General features: G+C 45.4%; 1 protein-coding gene across 2 annotated transcripts in view; it reads left to right on the top strand.

Moving 5' to 3' along the window:
- Positions 1–22480, top strand: part of CFAP65 (cilia and flagella associated protein 65) — a 433505-nt gene that overhangs the window by 325952 nt on the left and 85073 nt on the right. For both annotated transcript variants that reach the window (XM_069227128.1, XM_069227129.1), the window contains exon 27: positions 12699–12836. In XM_069227128.1, coding sequence (XP_069083229.1) covers positions 12699–12836 — 138 coding nt within the window. The remainder of the gene's footprint in view (positions 1–12698; positions 12837–22480) is intronic.

The following is a 22480-nucleotide window of genomic DNA, read 5'->3' as shown; positions in this document are numbered from 1 at the left end:
AACTCCTCTCCACAGCACCTGGCAGACAAGTATCAATGCCATACATAGTAGAGGCATGTAGGAAGTTGGTCTGTATATACTATATCAAAATAAGATATAGCGTGCACAGAGTCCAGGGGTTCCCAAGAGGCTTAACAGAGACTAAAGTAGATAATACTAATGCTCTTTTGTGGTAGGTTGGTCAAGCAGTTAGGGTTATCAGAGGGAAGTGCAAAGCATTTGTTGTACACACACAGACAATAGAAGAAGCACACACTCAATGACTTAATTCCAGACCTAATGGTTTTTATATAGCAAAAATATATTTTCGTAGTTTATTTTTAGAACCACAAGATTCAAGTTTCAGGTGAGTACTTCAGTAGATTCATATTTCACACATATATCAACAGTACTTTGTTTGAATTCAATAAGTTCTCCAGTTTTTTAAATATTGGCAATAATCTGTTTTAAAAATGGGGACACTGCAATTTTCAGAAACTGATTCTGGGGGGAAGAAAAGTTAGATTGTTTTACAGGTACGTACAGCACTTACAGTTCCAGTTTCCCGGGTTAGGAAGTCCACAGATTGGGGTTCAAGTTAACCCCAAACACCCACCACCAGCAAAACGGGGCCAGCCCGGTGCAGAGGTCAGTGTAGACAAAATTAACATGGGCTCCTATGGCGACTGGGAGCATTCGTTTTCAAATCTGTAGGCAGGTAAGTACCCGCGACTTCAGAGGACAGACCTGGGGGGGTTTATGGGAACACTGGGGGGGGGGGCACAAATAGGGCCAAACATACACTCTCAGCAGCGTTGGGGCGGCCAGGTGCAGGGTACAAACGAGATGTCAATGATTCTCTATGAGGAGACCCCGGGGATCACTCAGAGGCTGCACACGAGGTCCAGGGGGTCGTCTTGGGCAAATCAGACTGGACAGGGAGGAGGGCCGCCTTCTGAACGTTGCTGCACTGGGTGTTGGTTCCTCCAAGGCCTGGGGGCTGTGGGTGAAGTGGGTCCTTTGGCGTTGGATATCTTCAGGGTGATCCTTGGGGTTCCGTCTGCAGGCATCGTCATGGAGGGGTGGAGAGGTCAACCCAGGGTGGGCACTTGCTCAGAATCACCTGGGGATCCTCTCTAGCTGGTTGGGCTACCTGAACACAGGCCGTGGGCGTCTGGCGCAGAGTGGTTAGGACTTACGCATTCGGAGTGAGGTTAGAGACCTTAGTTGTTGGTTTCTTCTTGGACAGGGCCACTGTCCACTGGAGTTCTTGGTCCTTTTGGGTGCATGGCAGTCCTCTGGAGCTTGGCAGAGGTTGCTGGTCCCTCTGGATGTGTCACTGTTCTTTTGCAGGTTCTTTGAAGCAGGAGACATGCTGGTAGGGCTGGGGCCAAATCAGTTGTTGTCTTCTGACTCCTCTGCTGTGGTTTCAACAATGCAGTCCTTCTTCTTCTCAGGTCGCCAGAAATCTGATGACTTGGGTTCAGGGAGATCCTTAAATCCTAGATTTTAGGAGCGGTTTAGGGGTCAGAGGGCAGTAGCCAATTGCTGCTGTCCCTGAGGGTGGCTACACCCTCCTTGTGCCCAAACCTAATCATATTGGTCCTGTCCTGCAAACCAAGATGGAGGATTCTGCAGGGAGGGGGTCACCTCAGCTCAGGACACATTAGGGTTGGTCCTGGCTGGGGTGGTCACTCCTCCCTATTTTCCCACCGGACTTGCCGCCAAAAGTGGGGCTTTGTCCAGGGGGCGGGCAGCTCCACTAGCTGGAAAGCCCTGGGGCACTGTAATCCAAGGCTTGAGCCTTTGAGGCTCGCTGCCATGTGCTACAGTTCCTCCAGGGGGGAGGTATGAAGAACATCCACCCAGGACATGCTTTGTTTCTGACCACAGAGTACACAAAGACTCTCACCCCATGTGGTCAGAAACATGTCTGAAACTGGCAGGCTGGCACAGACGGGTCAGTCCTACACTAGCAGTTTGGCTAACATACAGGGGGCATCTCTAAGATGCCCTCTGTGTGCATTTTTCAATAAATCCCACACTGGCATCAGTGTGGGTGTATTGTGCTGAGAAGTTTGATACCAAACTTCCTAGTATTCAGTGAAGCCATTATGGAGCAGTGGAGTTCGTAATGACAAACTCCCAGACCATATACTAATTTTGGCTACATTGCACTTACAATGTCTAAGAATGTTCTTAGACACTGTTAGGGCATGTTGCTCATGCAGCTATTCCCTCACCTGTGGTGTAGTGCACCCTGCCTTAGGGCTGTAAGGCCTGCTAGAGGGGTGTCTTTCATATGCCACAGGCAGTGGTTTGTGGACATGGCACTCTGAGAGGGGTGCCATGTCGACTTTGTCTTTTTTCCCCACCAGCACACACAAGCTGCTAAGCAGTGTACATGTGCTTGGTGAGGGGTCTCCTAGGGTGGCATAATGCATGCTGCAGCCCTTATGGACCTTCCCTGGCCACAGGGCCCTTGGTACCATAGGTACCTTTTACAAGGGACTTAACTGTGTGCCAGGGTTGTGCCAATTGTGGAAACATGGGTACAGATTTTGGGAAAGCACACTGGTGCGGGGCCTGGTTAGCAGGATCCCATCACACTTTCAATCAAAGTTGGCTTCAACCCCAGGCAAAAAGTGGAGGGGTAACCATGCCAACAGTGGCACTTTCCTACAGAAAGTAAGAGGAGAGACATTCTAACGGATGTTATGTAGCTTGCCTGTGTTAGTCTCGTTCAACATAATCCAGTGACAGCATCAGAGCCTCTGGGGAAGAGCTGGACGATGCTGCCCCTCCCCCCTGTGGTCACGCTGACGAGCACAGGTGAAGTAGTCTAGACATCACTGACCGGTAACAAAACACTCATTATGGAACTAACGGCCTCTACATCTTGACAAGACTTGCCAAGTTTCTGTTGGGTGATGTTTAATATGTTCAGGGGTGGGCGACAGACACTTCAAGCTTTGGGGAGGCAGGTAGTTAGAAATCTGCCACTTGAGGTTACAGGGAGGGTGGGTGGAAGTGTTAGGGGAATCTGAGGGCGGCACATTAAGGCAGCAATCAACACATTTCCAACTCAAGACCTCACTTATCATCCTGAAACATCAATAGGTTGGGAAACAAAGTGAAGGAGGGAGTGGTGTGGAAATGTATAGCCCAACACCCCCTACCCAAACTAGTTCTATTACAAAAACCTCACCTGCTGGGTAACAGTTGTGGATTTCTTGGCAGGAGGAAATATGCAATGCTCTCGCCCATGGCTTCTCCATGGACCCCTGGGGAATTTGCATCATGGTCTGCAAATCCCTCCCATTCTGAGTGCTGGGAAAGTGGGTGAACCTGGCAGGGAGAAGCAGTCAAAAGAACCTGGCAGGAGGAAGAGTTATGGGTGGCCTCTTGGTACTTCCCCCCGGGATGACAGTCTGCAGGGCTGACAGTTATGAATGAATGGATACTGAAAGCCCCGCAGTCACTCCTGGTGGTTTAGGGACACCTCAACATAACCTTACAGGGGGTTTTAGATAGAATAACTAGGGGAGACACTCCACCCAGAGGAGATAAGAGACTAATCACATTTATAGAGGCCATGGGCCTCGCTAACCAGTGGCAAGCCACCCACCCATCCGACTGACGGACAGTATTCCTATGCAACACATAGGCTGGCACCACTCTCGAGACTGGATTATTGTCTTATCCCGATGAGCCAGCTGGGGAGGTGTGACTTTGTTCCCTATTTACCAAGAGGAATCTCAGACCAATCTTCGCTCTCCGTGTAACTGACATAGCAGTCCCTTTGCACCTCACTAGGCTGGAGACTTGATCTCTAGGGCCTGGCGGATTGGGAAACTAAACACGTCATTCAGGAGACCACAAAGGCATTCTTCTAGGAGGATATGGGCTCCATGCAGTTGGAGATCAATGTATGGGAAGCATTCAAGACAGTGGTAAGGAGCCAAATGGTAGTGCATGTTGTACTGGATTTGGCATTAGCAGCTCAAATAGAGGTCCTGTGGGAGGACTACCAACACCTAATGCACCAGGAAGCTAGAGCAATATTTCAGTCCAAACAACATAAATTATACAAGGTGGGCAACAAGGCTGGGAAGCTGTTAGCATGGCTCGCACAGAGGAAGGAGGACAGTGATGGTTGCAGAAGATCTGCACGGCAGAGGGTGGGAGTCAGAAACAATGTCAGAAATAGTGCTGGCATATCAGGGTTCCCACAACACCTGTATACAGGTACCAGAGACCTAGATAGCTTCCTCACAGACATCTGACACCAACATTGGGAGTGGAGGGGGAGATCCAGAAGGGGGAAATAGTGGAGGTGCTTACCCAAATGAAAAGTGGGAGGGCACCTACACCCGACTGCTTTCCTCCAAATACATTTTAATGCATTAAAAGTCAGGTAGTGAATCCGAGCCATGCTCTACGAGTCCAAATGGTCAGGAAAACTCCAGCGGGACCTGTGCCAGGTAACAATAGTCCTCTTCCTCAAATCAGTGTTCCTCTTACCGCCTGATCTCCCTCCTAAATGTGGAAGGGAGAGTACTGGTGAACATTCTGGTAATTCACCTACTGCATGTAATACATCAAGTGATAGTACTGGACCAATCAGACTTTATGCCCTTCTAGTCCACTAAACAGTCTTCAACGTTTGTTCAGATGTTTAGCTTGGGAGGGACGCCAGAGAAAAGGCTGTGACTTTGGAGCATATTGGCAAAGAGCTGGGAGGGAAAATGCCTTGCACCCCTGAAGTATGCCTACTGGGACTCACTCACTTGGCAACAAAAGGGCAGGTGGGCTTCACTTTCCTAACATTTGTGATCACTCTCATCAAAAGGTGCATAGCCATGAATTGGAAGGCCTACCAGGCCCCATTCACCATGTCATGGGCAGAGATGTAACCCAATGGGTACAGAGTGAACATGTAGTGCTGAAACTAGAGGAGAGCGGGGTGTAGGAAATACCTTATTGCAGAGACCTGGGAGGAAGTCCTGGCAGCATTCGAGCACCTCGTCACAGCATGAGCATCTGATTGGACCCCTTAGGAGAACAATAGCAGTGTGTTGCCCTGATGGGTGCAGACTTGTACATCGGGGAAATGCTGACAATATATAGCATGGTCAAGCTGCTAAGTAGTATGCTTTGTGAATTGTCGAGTTGATAAAGTTGCAATCTGTGATATGGTCTGTAGCAACTGCTAATCTACAAACATGCTACCATATGCAAATTTCTTGATGTATAAGAAAAGTGAAAAAAACAATGTAGAAACGGATAGTCATATACAAGATATCCTATTTGAGGACAATGTTTATCTTTTTTGCCTATAAAGGTGTAATGTCAATAGTATAAATAATTTTTAATTAATATTTTGAAATATATGGCAAAAATCTATAAATATTCTATTATACACACACATCTATACCAGCTTTTGAAAATAAATAAGAATCAAATGCATTTTTAAATAATATTTCAAAATTAAATGAATTTATTATGATGTTTATACATTTCAGCAACTTGAACAATATAATTAATAATTTAAATAAAATGTATCATATAAATAAATTAATATGAATATATTTTTTTAAATCTCCCCACCCTTTTCCGCTAAAAACCCATCGCACTCCTATAACTTAAATACACATAAAATAATGAAAAACCTAATTAAAATAAAATAATCTCAAAATGTTTAGAAAATTACTATAAAAATTACTAAGCACATTAATACAAAAAGTAGCATACAAATATGATAAAACACATCAAAAAGCACATATAAATTAACCCATAAAACAATATTTTTAACAATATTTTAATAAACTATATATACAATATTAAAAAAAAAAAAAACACTTAAAACAATATTCTTTCCTTTGATGGCTCTGTCAACGATATTTTTGACAACACCATATTCTGGACACAATATTTGTCACACAATAATTGTTTTATTATATTGTTAAAACACTATTTCAGCCTCGGTCACGGTAAAGGCAGCTGTGAGGCTTCTTGTCTTTTTAACCTCCTGCATCCTCCCACTACACCAGGTGCCATAGGTGGGCTCTGCGATGACACCAAGTTCCAGTGGGCCCACCACCAGGGAAAACTATCAAATAGCATTCAGATTTCAGGGAACATTACACACAATCTGCCGTCATGGCTGCACGATCACAGTTGAACTGGTGGCAGAGCCCTGTCCCTTCCCCACCCAGAGTTGATGGTGGTGACACATGGGGCATTGCTTGGTTGAGGATGTCATCTAGGATAGGTGGAGTTCAGAGGACTCTGTTCTTTGGAGGAAACCTGGTTTCCTATTAATCTGCTGGAGTTGTGAGCCATTTGTCTGGTGTTGAAGGCCTTGCTGTCATCCATCAAGGGGAGTTGCTCACGGACAATACCACTACAATACTGTACTGCTACAAGCAAGGTGGCGTGGGGTCCTGTGTCCTAAGCAAAGAGGCTATGTTCCTTTAGAGTTGGCTGTAGCCTTGGGGTATTTACCTGATAATTAACCATTTGGTGGGGTGCCTGAATGCCAGGGTGGATGAGCTCAGCCAGCAGCACCTGGTGGATCATAAATAGCATCTCTCCCCCCCCCCCCACTGAGGCAGCACAGGGCATCTTCCAGGAGTGGAAAGTGTATAGACGGAGAAGTCCTCTGCATGGTACTGGACATGCAGCACAGCCAGAGTGTCCTAACTGTACTGATGTCTGGATTCCGATGCTGATGTTGTTGTCCTAGGCAAACGCGGGTCATGCATGTGGGCATGGACATTGGCCCATCTCATGGATTGCGGTCTTGTTGGACTGGGAGTGGTGCCAAAAGCACTACCCTCATAGTGGTGAAAGGCTACTGCCTCTACCAGGTGTTACTAAAGTTTACAAAAAAGCGATGGCTGGAATGCATGAATTATCTCAGCCACTGGCAAAGAAACTGGGCTGCATCCCAATCTATCGTTTTTTTGCACACCATGTAACATCAGTTGGACCCAGCTATATGCAAACCAGTCTTCTCCAATCAGTAAAGTACAGGTCAAACTGCTAAGACAGGTCTTCCTTGAACCGGAACACATGACCTGTTTTGCCCTAGCTATGGGCTAATCAGTCATGTACAGCTTGGTTCCATCGGAACAGTATGCAGGGGACCCGTCCCGTCCTACTTAGGGTGACACATTTAAATATACAAAAAAGTGATGGATGGAATGCTTGAATTAATCTCAGCCACTGGCAAAACATTTGGCCGCATCCCAATCCGTTGTTATTTTGCACACCATGTCACCACAGTTTGGACCCTCCTCCAGTCACTAACAGTCTAGCCTGAAGTATGTGCCCAGATGTGGTATGTGCTCACTGTGCCTCTGGAGTCAAGCGATACCTGGCAGATGAGCCCTTACAAAGGGGAAAACCAGTCTCAGGTTGCTTGTTTTCTGGTTCAGTGAGTATCTGACCTGGCAGTTCGAGCTGAACTGTTCCAATTGGAGCAGGGTCTTGGCTGATTTGCATATGGCTGGGTCAAAACTGCGGTGGCATGGTGGGCGAACAATGGTGGATTGGGATGCAGCCCAAATGCATGCCAGTGGCTGAGATTTATTCAAGCTTTGCCTCTATCACCTTGCTGTCGTTGCATTTGCCAGGAGTTAAGAAGCACAAATGCAGTGGTGGCAGCTCACCGTCTAGTGATCAGTAGGAGTTAACAGGTCTTTTTTTATCCTCTGCTACCACAAGTATCCCAAACTTTTTTGGAACAAAGTTCTAAAAAGCAGGAGGCGACGAGAGGAGAGGCGGTATAGGACACAACCCAGCTTCAATAACACTATCACCCTGAGTGTCCTACACATATTGGCCTATCTCAGATGTGGGTTCAAATTATTTATAAAGTAGAGGACAGTCCTGGTACAGGACATCATTTAGTGTTGTTTTTTACCTGTGTCACTGCTCCCTCCCAAATCACTTGTGTTGCCCAAGTGGGACCTTAATTTGGGCTTGACATTTCTCATGTGTATGCCATTCAACGGTATGAACAGCTGCTTGTTGGTTCTTATGCCCTTAAAGTCCATCTACCTCATTATGATTTCTTCAGCTCATCAAGTGAGTAGGCTTCAGGCATTGTCGGTGCAACTGTTCTACACCACTGTTTTTCCAGACATACTGATACTGAAGACTCAGCTGCCTTCTGGTTTAAAGTTATGACTCCTTTCCTCACTGGGCAATCCATCACTCTTCAAGCAAGCTTTGCCCCTCCTCACCCTTCGAAAGTGGAGAGGCTCCACCAGTGAAACCCCTAACGAGCTTTAAGTTTTTTACACTGATTGTACCAAGGGCCATCGGGTGCTAGATAAGGTTTTTGTGGGGTTGTCTGGGGCAAAGAAAGGGAAGACTGTGCAGAAGAGGACTCTGTTGAGGAGGATGGTCCTCTGCATTAAAATCTGGTATACACCGGCCAAAAAGGAGCCTCTGGAATGTCAGAGTCCATTAACACAAGGCTATAGATGCTACCACTGTGGTGGCATGCAGAGCACTTATCCTTGACATCCGCCAGGGAACGACATGGTTGTCGATGCACACTTTGATGAAGCACTACTGCCTTGACAGCCAAGTCTAAGGGGAAGAATATTTTGTGCGTTCTATCTTGCAGGACTTTTTGGTCTTGGACCACTTCACAGACCTTTCAACTTTGGGATTTACTACTTTAGTATCTACTTTAAAGGTAAGAAATCAATGGTTAGAAGTATCTATCAGAAGAATAAGTAATTTTGGTAACACTCCTTCTGGTGGATACTATATCTAACCACAGATTCCTCATCGCCCTCCCACCTTCCTGTTCTGTGGAGTGGTCTCTTAACATCTGAAAAGTTCTCAAGTTAGTGCAACCCCAAGCAGAGCTAATGTATCGCCTCTGCTGTGTGGACATTTTCGATGCCAGGGCTTCACATCGCAGCCCACAGCCCCATAGGAACTGCTGCTGTGAGACGCATCTTAGACACAGGCCCTTGCAATACAAGCCTTTTGTTGACAGCAGCCTCGACAATGCAGGACTCTGCATTGCAAACCACGCAGCTTCTTCAGAACCAGCCGATGCATGACGCATCTTTGACGTAGGACCTTGCATCACAAGCTCCCTCGTAGGCAGCCTTTTCGACGATGACGTAGAACCTTGCATCAGAATCTCAGAGTTTGTCAGAACCAACGCCGTGTGACACATCTCCCTCCATGACCTTGCATTGCCTCGGCTGCATGACCCATCCTCGACCTGGGGCTCTTTAACTATTCACAACAAGGCTTTAAGGTACTCTTGTTCAACAGGCCTAGCTGGGTCCCAGTAGCTGGCTGGCGCTCCATCGCGATCAGCCTAAACTTGTGACTTTCTTCTGGTCTAGCACCACCAAATATTTACAGTTAGAGCTTTGTGTTTTTTAGCGCTATAGTCACTGAAATCTTTTGGTCTTGATTTATTTATTATAGTTTACTCTCTTTTTTTAAACTCGTGGGATTTTTGTTGTGTTGTCTGGAGTAGGGTTTCACCCCTTCAACCAGTAATACAATTGTTTTACATATTGGTACTGACGACTGTGTTATGTTCCGCGTCTGAGGTTGCAGAAAGAGTCAACCAGGAATCTGACGTCAGTGCGCTGGGGTGGCACTGATATGCAGCTCCTCTCTGTTATTTCGAAGGTGGTACAGATTTGCATGGCACCACCTAGGAACGTGCAGGAGCATTGCTAAAAAGTTTATGGATGCAATACAATGTTTGGGGATTTTTCTAAAGGTGATGAATCTGCTGTTAGATACATTAATGCACAAGAAAGAGTGTCAGTAACTTGTTCAATGGTAGCTCTGGCTGTTGTGGAAATCTTCCTGCTGGTGTAACTTTCATCCAGAATTAAGTATTAAAGAATACATGTGACACCACAAAAACATAGATACAAATATAATTTTCTGTGATATGAACCCCTGCCCATCCTTCTTTATTTCTAACTGTCCCAAGAAGATTGAAACTGCATTAGCGCCCACTGAGTGATGACCATCCTGAATCATTTTCGCACTGGGCCTGGACGTCAGAAATTCCTGACCTCAAACTCCTAGGATTCGAAATCTTAGAGTAAAACTTGGACACCAGCCCTCCCTGAAACCAATTCCCCTTGCTATCAGTAACAAACCTCTTGACACTAAACCCTTTGGCGATAAACACATTAGACAATAAGTAAAATTGACAAACACTTTTGATAAGAACACTGTCTTTGAAATCTCACCTCTGTTAGACTGCCATGTGAGGAAACAGGCTCTTTGCAGTTTCGTCCGCACAGTTTGCCCCCATTTTGACTGCTAGGCACTGGTGTAATGACTGTAAAAAGTCATGAGCCCTGATAATCAGGACTCAGTGCACATGTTCTGACCCTTTAAAACTGTATGTTTATTTGGCTTGTACCCAGCTGCCATAACATACTTGTGAGTCCCTACTACATGGTCCTAGGGGTACCTACGGCCCATAAGTTAAATTGTTTCTCATAGACTCCAGCACTAGTTGTGCCGCTACAAGGGTGACAAAGAAAAAGAACATGACTCCCACACTGCCACTGCAGACTGGTAGAGCAGTTTTAAAGTGATAACTCAACTTTGCCATTTAAACGAATGATAAAGTCCACTCTCACTTTTTAATATATGTAAGTCACCCCTAAGATAGGCCTATTGCATCCTAAGGCAGGGTACTTAATATTAAATTAAAGAGGGAGACGTATTTAAATATTCCCTACCAGTAAAACCCCCAAATTGTTTATTTTACTGTGGAAGGGCTAGCAGCCTGCACCCCCATTGCAAGTGCTGGATTTGATGCTGACAACCCAACTGTGCTAAATCCTCACTGGGATTACTAAAGTTGGTACTTCAAATCATCAAAGGCATCATTACATTAAGCCTGACTTGATACTGAAGGCAATTTTAATGTACCGTTTGAGTAAATGCAGCTGTTAGAAAGTTGACACGTTTTTCAGTGGCCATTTGCAGATGCTGGCCGCTAGACACCCCTCTCTCCTTCTGGGGAGAAGTGTGAACCATTCTAAGGAAAGGTAACAATAGAGGTCAGCCATTGGCAGAAAGCAGCACAGTGTAGGAGCCCAGAAGATGAGCTTCAAAGGGGAAGTGCAAATGGTGAACACACACAAAAGAGTGTACTCTTTTGTTTATGTAGATGGGTTGGCATCGGGGACAGAGGGGGAGAAACAGTTGCCAAACCAGTGGGCGTGTAGCCCTGAGGTAGCCACACCTCTAGGGTGTGATACCAAGCAACACACACCAGGAAAGGGGTGATTCTGTCTTGAGAGTGGGCAGAACACAGCATTTTAGGATAGCTAGATGCCACCCTTTACAGGACGTTGTCATTAGGCATAAGGGACCCAAGTAGCCCATTCGCTAATGACCACCACACCCCCTCATTGCACTTTCTGGGTCTAAATGAGACACCCTTAGCCCACAGGCCTCAGGTCTCACCTCTACTGGACAAGAGACCAGAAGAAGGACTGCCCTGCTTACCATGGACCTGGCAAAGAGAGGTTTCACCTAAGTTGGATTGCACCTGCTGCTTCTTGGGCCAGCAAAGTGAGGACTGTCCCTGTTATTTGTGCTGCTCAAAGAGAAGTCACCCCAAAGCCCCAGACAGAAATCTGAGACTCCAAAAGTTAGCTGGCTGATTTCCTCTTCCAACATCAGGACCTCAAAAGCTGAAGAAGCCTTGGCAAGTTGGTAACTCAGATCACCAGATTGTGGTTCACTGCCGAAGTGCAGCCCAGGAGATCGAGTCAGTTGCACAAAAGTTGCACCTGAGACTGCTGGACCCTGAAGAGCCATTGGAGTGCAGTTTGGTCATCCAGAAAGAAACTTAGCACCAGGAAGAGGGAACCGCTGGTTTCGCTATCACAGAGACCAGTAGTCCAGTAGCAACTGGGCTTTTTCTAGACCCACTGAGACTTCGAGGGACATCGACACCTGTGGCCAAAGTTGCCCCACCAAGGCCTTGAACCAAAGAGTAGCCCCATCGACCGCACAGCATCCTTAGCTTCTTCTACTTCTTCCTTGCATCAGGACCACTCCAAAGAAGTTAATGGCAACTTGCCATTGATACTGGAACTGGACTGGAAACTATTTTTTCTTCAAGGTAACAGTTCCTTGGGACTTTGTTAGTACCCCTGACCTGCTCTCCGCCCGACTTGGCTACCCAAAGTAACTAGAAGTGATATCACTCAACTTTGATCAATGTTTTCCCTAACAAGTTTCTAAGGACCAAATCCAAACCACTTACCAATGCTTGTTTGCGGTTGAGTAAAAAGCTGTGATTTATTATTTCTTCCAGTATTTATATCTCCAGAACCCTCTCGTGGATATTGTTAATTTTGGTGTCTATACATTCATAAAAGTACAGTCTATTTTTATAAATTGGTGATTAGATTTATTGAGAACTATGCTTTTTCACATTCAGTTGTTTGGTGCTGTTTAAATGCTTTACTCTTTTTCCATGTTTAAGCCTGACTGCTCGAAGCCACAGCTACACAGGATTGAGCTAAGGTTTGATAAACAAGTCTGACTGGACCAAAGCCGGTTATTGTGAATGTATCACATGATGAGGTCACATAACCACACCGTATAGCATATCACTTATCTCAGAATGATGAAACAAGTTTAGTGGTGGTAGCTACCTCAAAAATCTTTGTTGTTTCCCGCAGGTGTTTATGCAGAGGGAACTGGTTGAGTATGACAAAGAGCTAGTATTTTGGGAGGAAGAAAAGGAGCTTCAAGCTGCAGAGTTTACTATCACCGAAGAGGAAGTCACTACAGAGAAGAACTCGAAACAGCAACCTAGAGTAAGTCATGGGTCTCTGTGCCCGTTGTCCTGCATCTCAAAGCATTGTCTCTGATTCCAGGAGGTATTATCACTTCTTGGCATTAACCTTCAAGTAAAAAACAAAATTATCTCGGACAATCAAAGTGGTTACCTCTGTCTGATGACACAGATGCCTCATTTAAATGGTAGGAGACACCCACTGCAAGGTAAGTGGTTGCAGATCTTCATGTGGCTGAGTATGTTGTGTGTCAAATTTGGAATCTGGGAACAACAGTTGTATACCTGCAGTATCACTGGCACATAGTTGGACTACCACTATGAAACTGCAGCAGCCTTGGAGACAGAGAAATGTCTTTGTGAGACTTTACACTGTTAGCACCAGAGCTCTGATCCGTAGGAGACAAAGTAATATACTTCAGAATGAGCCGCAAAACAAGGAGCAACACTACCAGAAAGTGAAGATAGAGCAAGAAGAGAAAGACATGGATAACTCAGTAGATTAATAGTACAGGAAAAGGTAGGTGAGCTAAAACCACTTAGCACAAATGGATGATGTATAATCATGAAAGCGGGAACTGTTGAGGAGAAAGAGAGACATACAACTTTTGTGCAGTGAGGACAAGGAGAGAGATATAGATGAAGGCCAGAGATGCAGGAAGCGAGTAATTCCTGTGGTCTAAATTATAGATAAGGAATCATAGTAGAGAGCAAGAGATTAGGATTTGAGAAAACGGCAGAGAACAAAGCAGCAATATTAAGAACTGTCCTGCCTCCTTTTTACATTTACTTTAATATTTTTTTCTTCTTACCTAATGAACAGGGCCTGTCCAAAGGCCTAGTCCAGCGTCCCGATCATACTGCACATGAATGCAGGCTGTGTGCTGCGGCTTCTGGGTGCAGGGGTCAGGGAGTGAATGAAGGCCATGCCCTGTAGCCAGTGCCTGTTACATATGGCTAAGTGCTGTACCTAGCATATTGTGAAGGCATGGGCCTTAGGACATGGTATGACTCAAGGTACACTCTGCTTTCAAAGGTCATGCCTAGTGGCCTTTCGGTATGGAGTGGAGCATGCCTTAAGGTCACATTCTGTGCCAAAATAACTCTGTGCACAACCGGGGGCCATATACTGTGCATTTTTGGGCACATTGAGTGGCCAATAGCTTGTCAGGTTGTGGGTGCTAAAGGCCTGAATACGAGGTTGGAAACAAGGTGCACCCACTTGGAGTTCAATTTGTGTGGAAATAGTCTTTGTACAGTGGATTCTTGATACATAAAAGAGAGTGCAGGACGTGACTGTGCCAAATGCCTGAGTGTCCTGCTCAAGGCCACCCATAATGCCTTCCTAATTTTGGTAGGAGAATACAATGTTGTTAATAGACTTAAAGGCATTGCCTCTTATAAAAATAAAAAAAAGTTAAAAACACTGAAATTCCACTGGGAAACATCAGTTGAATTGGCATAATGGTTATGATCAAAAACCTATTAAGGCCATGCCATGTTCCAACACACACTGCATACACAAGGTGCAAAGCATGTCTTGTGCTCCAAGCATAGTGAGTATGGCCGAAGAAAGTGGGTTAGTTGGTTCATAGGACACAGGATAGGGTGAGGAAAATGGAAAATTCTAAATCTTGTCTCAAGAAATCATGTATACTGGGAGTTCTGGTGGATGGAGAACAGGGCAATGTTGAATGCTGCTTTCAACATACTAATGCACCGCAGTTCCTACAGACATAGGACTGTGCATAGGGCATGGTCATAAGTCATGTCCTGTTTGAGCCTGCTATGCACAGCCCATGGCTTTTCATTTACTTTGGCCACGGACCAAGGTATACTTCAACAGAGCCAAAAACACTTTGTTTCACAGAGAAGCAGATCAACTTCCATCTACACGTGCACCCTATTTGCAAACAGGGCATAGGGGCTGGTGGCACATTACTTGCTTTTCATGCTTGTTATAAGCTCTCCTTGCTATTGGGTGAGGCGAATGGAATGGCATGGAGATAGTCAGTATGCAAGCAACTGGGTAAAGTGGTGCTACTTATGCTAATAACCCTGATATCCTTTCACAAGGCTGGGGTCAAGCAAATATTGGCACACATTACACCCGCCCAGTGCTTAATTTGTAAACATGAACGTGCAGGTGCCCAAAGCCCTCCTATTGAACACGCAGCTGCTGCAATTAAATGTGCGATCGCGGAATACTGAGGCAGAGTAATCCTGAAGCCATCTCGGGCCTCTTCAGTCCATTTACAGCCACTCATTGCCCCTTCAGCTCAATCTTGCAGCTTTCTGCTTTCTCCCATTGTGACGCTATTTCATTTTTCTCTTCCTCTGTCTTTCCCGTATGTGTCTTTTGCTTGCAGTAAATGTTTGAGGCAGAAAAATAAGTGCCGGCCCTCAAAAATAAGTGCCAGTGCTTCGCACCGTAAACAACAAGCACAAATTAAGCACTGTACCCACCCTTTGTCATAGAGAGAGAGGTTAGTTAATTTAAGAACTTCAGCACCTGGACAAGACCTGTCATAGAGGCTTTTAATGATTGTTTTTTGTAATCTCTCTCAATGTTTATGAACATTAGGAGAGATTTCAAAAGAAAAACTGAGCCAATGGATTGGAGTATGTGAATGAGCCATCCCACTGAATCCCAAGCACTCCCACATTATTTAAAAAAATAGGAGAGGGCAACTTCCTAGACGGCATGGAGAAAAGCACTCTACTCCCAGCTTGCCCAAGAACAGGGAGGTATCCACCACATTACTACTACCACCATTACTAGCCCCACCGTTAACACACCAAGTACCATCATTATCCCACCATGATTACCACCACAATTTTCGCCATTGCCACTATACTACCATGATTTTACATCTCCACATGATAAACATGCAGGACATTATTCTTCTGCTCCAACAATGTGACTGCATAATGGCATTGGACCTCAAGAATGCCTACTGTCAATACCCATCCACCCCACCCACCAGTGCTATCTATGCTTTATGTTAAGTGGACAACACTACCAATTCAAAGTATTTCCTTTTGGGGTTACCGCTGCCCCAAGCATGTTCACAAAGTGTCTGGTGGTGGCAGCCACTGATCTCCGAATTAGCAGAACTTGTGTCTTCCCCTATCTCTATGACCGACTGATCAAGAGCACAGGCAGGCAGCAGTGCCTAGCTCACATTCAAGCTGCAATATGCTCCACAGCCTGGGATTCACCATAAATACCTTCATGTCCCACGTCCTACCCCTACAGGTCGAGTGCTTTTTGCGGTCCGTCCAAAATGCAGTTGTGGGCACAGCTGTTATACGATTTCCACTAGAAAGGTAGGACAATGTATTAGGGGGACAGAACTTCATGAGGAGAGGACTGAGTCCATCTACACCATCAGGAGCTGTCAACCCAATTCCTCGCTAGCTCATAGAGCCTCACCTGAACCCCCAACCTTTCCAGGGTAACAGATGATTTCAGCAACCTCGAACATGATCCCAATCAACAGAGCGTGTTGTCATTTTAGCAGCTGCTGCCTCTTTTTTAGTCCAATCGTCAAGTTACAGTCAGGATCTTAATGCACCTCCTGAGGATGATGGAACCATGCATTGCCATAGTGCCCCATGCTAGCCCTCACATGCACCGGTTGCAGGAGTGTCTTTCAGTGCAGTTGCCACAAACAAAGGGTCTCTGGGTTACTAAAGGCCAGCGACCATCATTGTCTGCTGTGGTGGACAAACAACAATCTGCTTCAGGGCTGGCCTTTCTCAGACCCATTCCCGCAAGTGACCGTTACCAGGGACGCTTCTCTCACTGACTGGGGTGCGTATCTAGACAATATAATGATATGGGGGTGGCCTCCTCAATACCGGGAGCCACACATCAACCACCTCAGACTGCTGGTCATACACCAAGCTCTTTAAGCCTTCTTTCAGGTCATTCATGATACCAGTAGTCCTGATCAAGACAGACAACATGACTGCCATGTATTTCCACCAGAAGCAAAGTGGCATGCACACTCTCTGCACTAGAGCATCAGATCTGGCACTGGGCCAACCAACACCGCATAACCTCCTGGCGTAATTCCCTCTGGGCTAGACATCAGATTTTCAGACCTGCTCGGTAAGACACATCAACAAGTCCACAAATAGAAAATTCACCCACAAGTCCTTATCACTTACTTCCAGCGTTGGCTACCTACAGATAGATCGATTCACCTCCCCTGATAGTGCAGAATGCCTAAATTACGCCTCCAGGTACTAGCACCCTCACCCAATAGTGAATTCTTTATCGGTTAACTGGTCAGGGATATTTATACTTATCCTCCTTTCCCACTCCTTCTGTATGTGGTAAGGAAGACGCAGCAAATTTCCATCACATTTGTACTCCTGGCTCTCACTTGGGCCAGGCAGCTTTGGTACTTGATGCTCCTTGAGATGTCCATCCTCCCCCATAAGAAGCTCTTGAACAGGCCAGATCATCTTACACAGAACCAAACACGGATCAGACACCTGGATCCTAGACAGGTTGATCTATCGATCTGGCCTTTGAGGTCTTAGAATTTGGCTATCTTCATCTCCCACAGGAGTGCATGACTATCTTGCGGGAGGCCTGCACCCACAGACTGACTATGCGGGCCTGATATTCTCTAAGTGGAAAAGATTTGTTCTCTATTGCACCCCCAAGCAACTGGACCCCCTAAAGCCTTCTGCCCGGGACATTGTTACCTCTTGCAACCTCAAAAGTCAGGCCTCACCCACATTTCTATATGGTCACACCTACCCGCTATTGCCGCCTATATGCAAAACAGGGGGCATTGGGCCAGATGTAGCAAAGTCCGATTTTGCTAATCGGAAATTGCGAGTCGGTGCAACTCGCAATTTCCGATTCGCAAAATCGGATGCAGTACGGTGTCTCAGACACCGACTGCGAGTCGCTATGGGGTCGCAAAGACCCACCTCATTAATATTAATGAGGTGGGTCGCATTTTGCGACCCCATAGCAAGTCGCAGCACTCACAGGGATGGTGGCCTGCTGAAGTCAGCAGACCTCCATGTCTGTGACTGCTTTTTAAATAAAGCAGTTTTTTAAAAATTTATTTTGCAGCCCGTTTTCCTTAAAGGAAAACGAGCTGCAAAATAAAAAAAATTACGAAACCTTTTGGTTTCGGTTTTTCAGAGCAGGCAGTGGTCCATTGGACCACTGCCTGCTCTGAAAAACCCTTTTTGGCAACATTCACAAAGGGGAAGGGGTCCCATAGGGACCCCTTCCATTTTGCGAATGGGTTACCACCAGTATGACACTGGTGGTAACTGCGAATTGATTTGCGACCGCATTCGCGGTCACAAAGCAATTTAGCATAGCGATGCGGGTCGCAAATAGGAAGGGAACACCCCTTCCTATTTGCGAGTCGCATTCACAATTTGCGAGCCGGTACCGACTCGCAAATTGTGAATGTGCATCGCAAAAGGCTTTTTGCATGGCGCAAACTGTGATTTTCGTAGTTTGCACCATGCAAAAAGCTTTCTACATATGGCCCATTCTTCCTTATTTATGATTCCTGTCATCAAATCATTCTTGGAGGGTTTCAAGAAGATCCTACCTCCCATGGTGCCCTCATGGAGCTTTAATGTAGTGCCCATCAGGTTCATGAGCCCCCCCCCCATTGAACAGCTGTACTCTTGCCCCTTACAGTTGCTCTTGTGGAAAGTGGCATTCTTGGTAGCCATAACTTTCCTCAGATGCATTAGTGAGCTCCAGTTTCTTAACCTGCCATTCAGTTCCAAAGAGACAGAGTTGATATCCTAGCTCGCCAGCAGGATATGGTTGGCCTGACAGTATTGGAACTTTGTTTCAGGCATCTGCACAACTCGCAGATTAATACCTGCTTTTGAAGGGCACTGCTTTACAGTCTGTGCAGGGCATATGTATGTACTACTGCACATGATAGAAACAGAAAATGCTACTTTCCCTGTAAGCATTTGTGCACAGTTATAGATTCCCATATGCCCACCCTCCTCCCTGGCAGTTTGTGTTTGTTGTAGATATCTACTTGTAGCACCTCTCTGCCACACGCACAGCATGTGACATGCTACACTTACTTGCAACTCCATACATTTTTCACATTCTGTGCAAAAAAACTACCTAACATGGAGTCGGTGCCCATGCACATTGTTCAATAAGGAAAGAGTCATTGTGCATCCTGTGAATCGAAAGATTTCCCCAAAGATAAACGATTTGTGAACGTCCAAGCCAAATACTAGATGGCAGCAGTGCGCAGAGCATGTACATCTACAATACTACATGCTAAGAACTGATGCTTATGGATTAAGAATGTCACATTTCTTCCAGTTTTTCAGAAAAGTCATATTTTAATCAGTTACAATAAAATAATATAGCAGCCTATAGAACAGGCTATGTGGCCAGTTACATGTATTTACTTTAAAACATGAAAAAATATTTTGAATTTTGTCTTTTTTGTCTTTTTTCACTCAGAAATATTTCGAAAATTTATTTTAAAGTTTTACACTCCATGTATTTTAGTACTGAATAAATTCTATCATTTTCTGGAAACTTTTTTTCCATTTAACAAAAAATGCCATCTCTTTTTGCAAAGTATCCTTTGTGTGGAAGAAAGATGGCAAAACAGCTCCTCGTGGTCTGTGTATTATTTGTCTGCTGGATTCTCACATTCCTGACCTGTGTAAACACTGCTGGACCAGAAGAGTATTCACTTTCATGGTCAAGAAGAGAGGTGAAAGCAACAGACCTCCCTGTCTGGAAGAAATAGGAGATTAGAGGAACAAAGAGAGGATATTCCCTCTGCCAGTGCCCATCTCTGAGGGCTCCCCTAGAGGTAGATCCAAGAGATAACATCACAAGGACAAACATCACAAGGACAAACACGTCATGCTTGGTCATCATTGGTCATCATTGTTGAGGTCTGAAGGCAGGTATTGTCCCAACGTATTCACTGTCAAAGACTGGCTCAACATTGAGGAGACATCTGATGCTGAATAGGAGGAGACAGTGTCAAAATTTGCACTCTTCTGTTTTCAGTCAGAAGTCTGCAGAATAGCTTAGGAAAATGAAGACTCGGATGCTACTTTTTACTTTGGATTCAGACTCAAGATCCTGCTCTCCCTCTCCTCTTCTTAGAACTCCTCCTCCTCCACCACCTCTTCCTGCACATCCTCTTCCACCAGTGCTACCTGCGGAACCTTCTTCACCCAGATCTCCAGCACCAAAGCTCGTATGTCTATGGTGCTGATGTGGCTGTTCCTCCAACGGGACTCAAGTCTCCATCACATCGTCCTAGGTCTTGCTATTGATCAGGTTCTCATCACCACCGCACAAGATTCTAGGGAAAAACAACGGTCCCCAAGAACACATTCGGACACATTCTGTGCATAAAGCTGGCAGACAAATGATGCAGAAGGAAAAATTGTGAATGTTGGCACTTCATCAGATCTACCCACAGCTCCATCAGGTAGAATGGCTATGTTCCATACATCTTCAAGATGTACATTTCTTTCTACCCATAGACTGGAAATTCCTCAAATGTAGTGAGAAGCAATCACTATCAGTGCTTCCATTCAGTCTCAAGTCTGCACCAGGGACTTTTTTGGAAGAGCACGACTGTGATTGTAGCTCATCTTAGAAAACAGAAGATCTTCGACTGCCTCTTCCCAGATGACTGGCTGATAAAGGCATCAAAATCGCAACAGGCCTGTTTGTATTTCTGGATAACAGTTGCTACTCTCAATCCAATGGCACTGCATATCCATGAAGAGAAAACAACATCAGCTCCAGTTCAGTAATTGCATTATCTGGGTGCAGTTCATGTTAATTTAAAAGCAAAAGTCTATCTTCTAGAGGAGAGACTTACGGCTCCATGAGAAGTGTTGCACTCCTCGGAGAACTACATTTCCAACTGTGTGACAAATATCTTCACTTCTGGGCTGAATGGCATTATGCATTTTGTTGGTACCAAGGGCTCCTCTTCATACCCCATTGCAGCCATTTCTAGAAGACCAGAAATACCAGCTGTTGGACAAATGGGATTTCAAATTAACCCTTTCTCCCCATGTAGCCCAGTCTCCCCTGTGGTGATGCTGACCAAAGAACTTTCCACCAAGGCATGTCATCTCAGATAATTGCGACCAACACCTCTCTCTCTCTCTCTCAGGTTGGGAGGACCCACATAGGCTTGGTTGTCAAAGGGAATGTCATACCGTATAAATCTGCTAGAACTAAAGGCAGTTATAAAGCTGAAAGCTTTTTTTCTGCTTTCAAGATGAAAATCTACTTGTTCAGATTTATAGTACAACGACCATGCATGATCAGAACCAGCAAGAAGGAACGAGATTCGGAGTCGTATTGCAGGAGGCTCAAATCGTCTGGAGTGGCTAATTGCCAGGAATCTGAGTATCTCTGTAATAATCCATTAAGTGCACTCCGAGCAGAACTTTTCAGGAGGATTCTGAGTGGGTTCTAAAGGAATCCATCCTTCATTATGTCTTCTGTGATTGAGGTTTCCTTCAATTACATCTCTCTGCAACCACAGAAAAGAAACGCTAAGAAATTGGCCTCGAGATTTAACCAAGTAGGGATGAAGAAGAATCCCCTATGGGATTTCTAGCCACATAAGTGTCTTTACACTTTTTCAACAGTTACCTTGATACCAGTAGTCATTATCAAACTAACTGACTCAATGGCCAAAATGATTTTGGTAGCACTAGAGTGGTACCAGCAATGGTGGTTTACAGACCTTCTTCAGTTCTTGGAACAAACACACAGGCTGAATCTTTTTACAAGTTCAGGGTCCGTATTCTCCATCAAAACTTGCCACCTTTGAATTTAGCAGCCTGGTTCCTACGTTCATGCAGTTGTTGTCAATCAAAGTATTTTTGGCAGCTATTGTTTCTTTTAGAAAATGTCATTCACAATCTTCTTTTCAAATCTCAAAACTCCAGTGGTTCAGGACTTTCTTGAGGGCTTTACATTGTTTTCCCTAGTACAAAGATCCTCTCTCCCGTGGGAGTTGTACATTGCCCTTCCAAGACTAATAGGTTGACCATTCAAACCTATTCACCATGCTTCTCAGAAAAGCACCTTTCATGGAAAGCTCCTTTTCTACTTATAACAGCTGTAATACCATCTGCAAACAGGATCAGCGAGATACAGGCATTATGTTCCCATATGTCTTATACAATGTTCCTTAAGAACAAAGTAGCCATGAAGCCCATACAAAGTTTTTCTATGAGGGGATTTTGGATTTCCATGTTTATCAGACAGTAACATTATCGATTCTCTTGTGGGGCATGACCAAGATGGTGACCTGAACTGACACAAATCCCGACACCCATCTGAGAATGGACTGCTGGACAACACTTGGAAGCAAGACAAGACAAAAAGACGGCAGAAGTGACCCCTTTTTCTCTCCTTATCTTTGATCTTCCCCCCTCCACGTGCTGGGGGGGAGCGGACACCCCGGCCCGGCACACACAGCGGATCTCCCCCCCCTACCCCCCACCGGCGGATCCAGCGCCAGGAGCCTGACGTCTGTGGGGGACCCGGCAGGAGTAGAGAGGGTTCGGCTCCCCCCTCTCTCTTGTCCTCGCTAGTCGGTGGGCCCTGCGGTTGGGGGATCCTGCCCGCCCCCGCCTCCT

Source organism: Pleurodeles waltl, chromosome 3_2 (genome assembly GCF_031143425.1).
Source record: "Pleurodeles waltl isolate 20211129_DDA chromosome 3_2, aPleWal1.hap1.20221129, whole genome shotgun sequence".
Taxonomy (NCBI): Eukaryota; Metazoa; Chordata; class Amphibia; order Caudata; family Salamandridae; genus Pleurodeles; species Pleurodeles waltl.
This window is presented reverse-complemented; position numbering and strand designations above follow the sequence as displayed.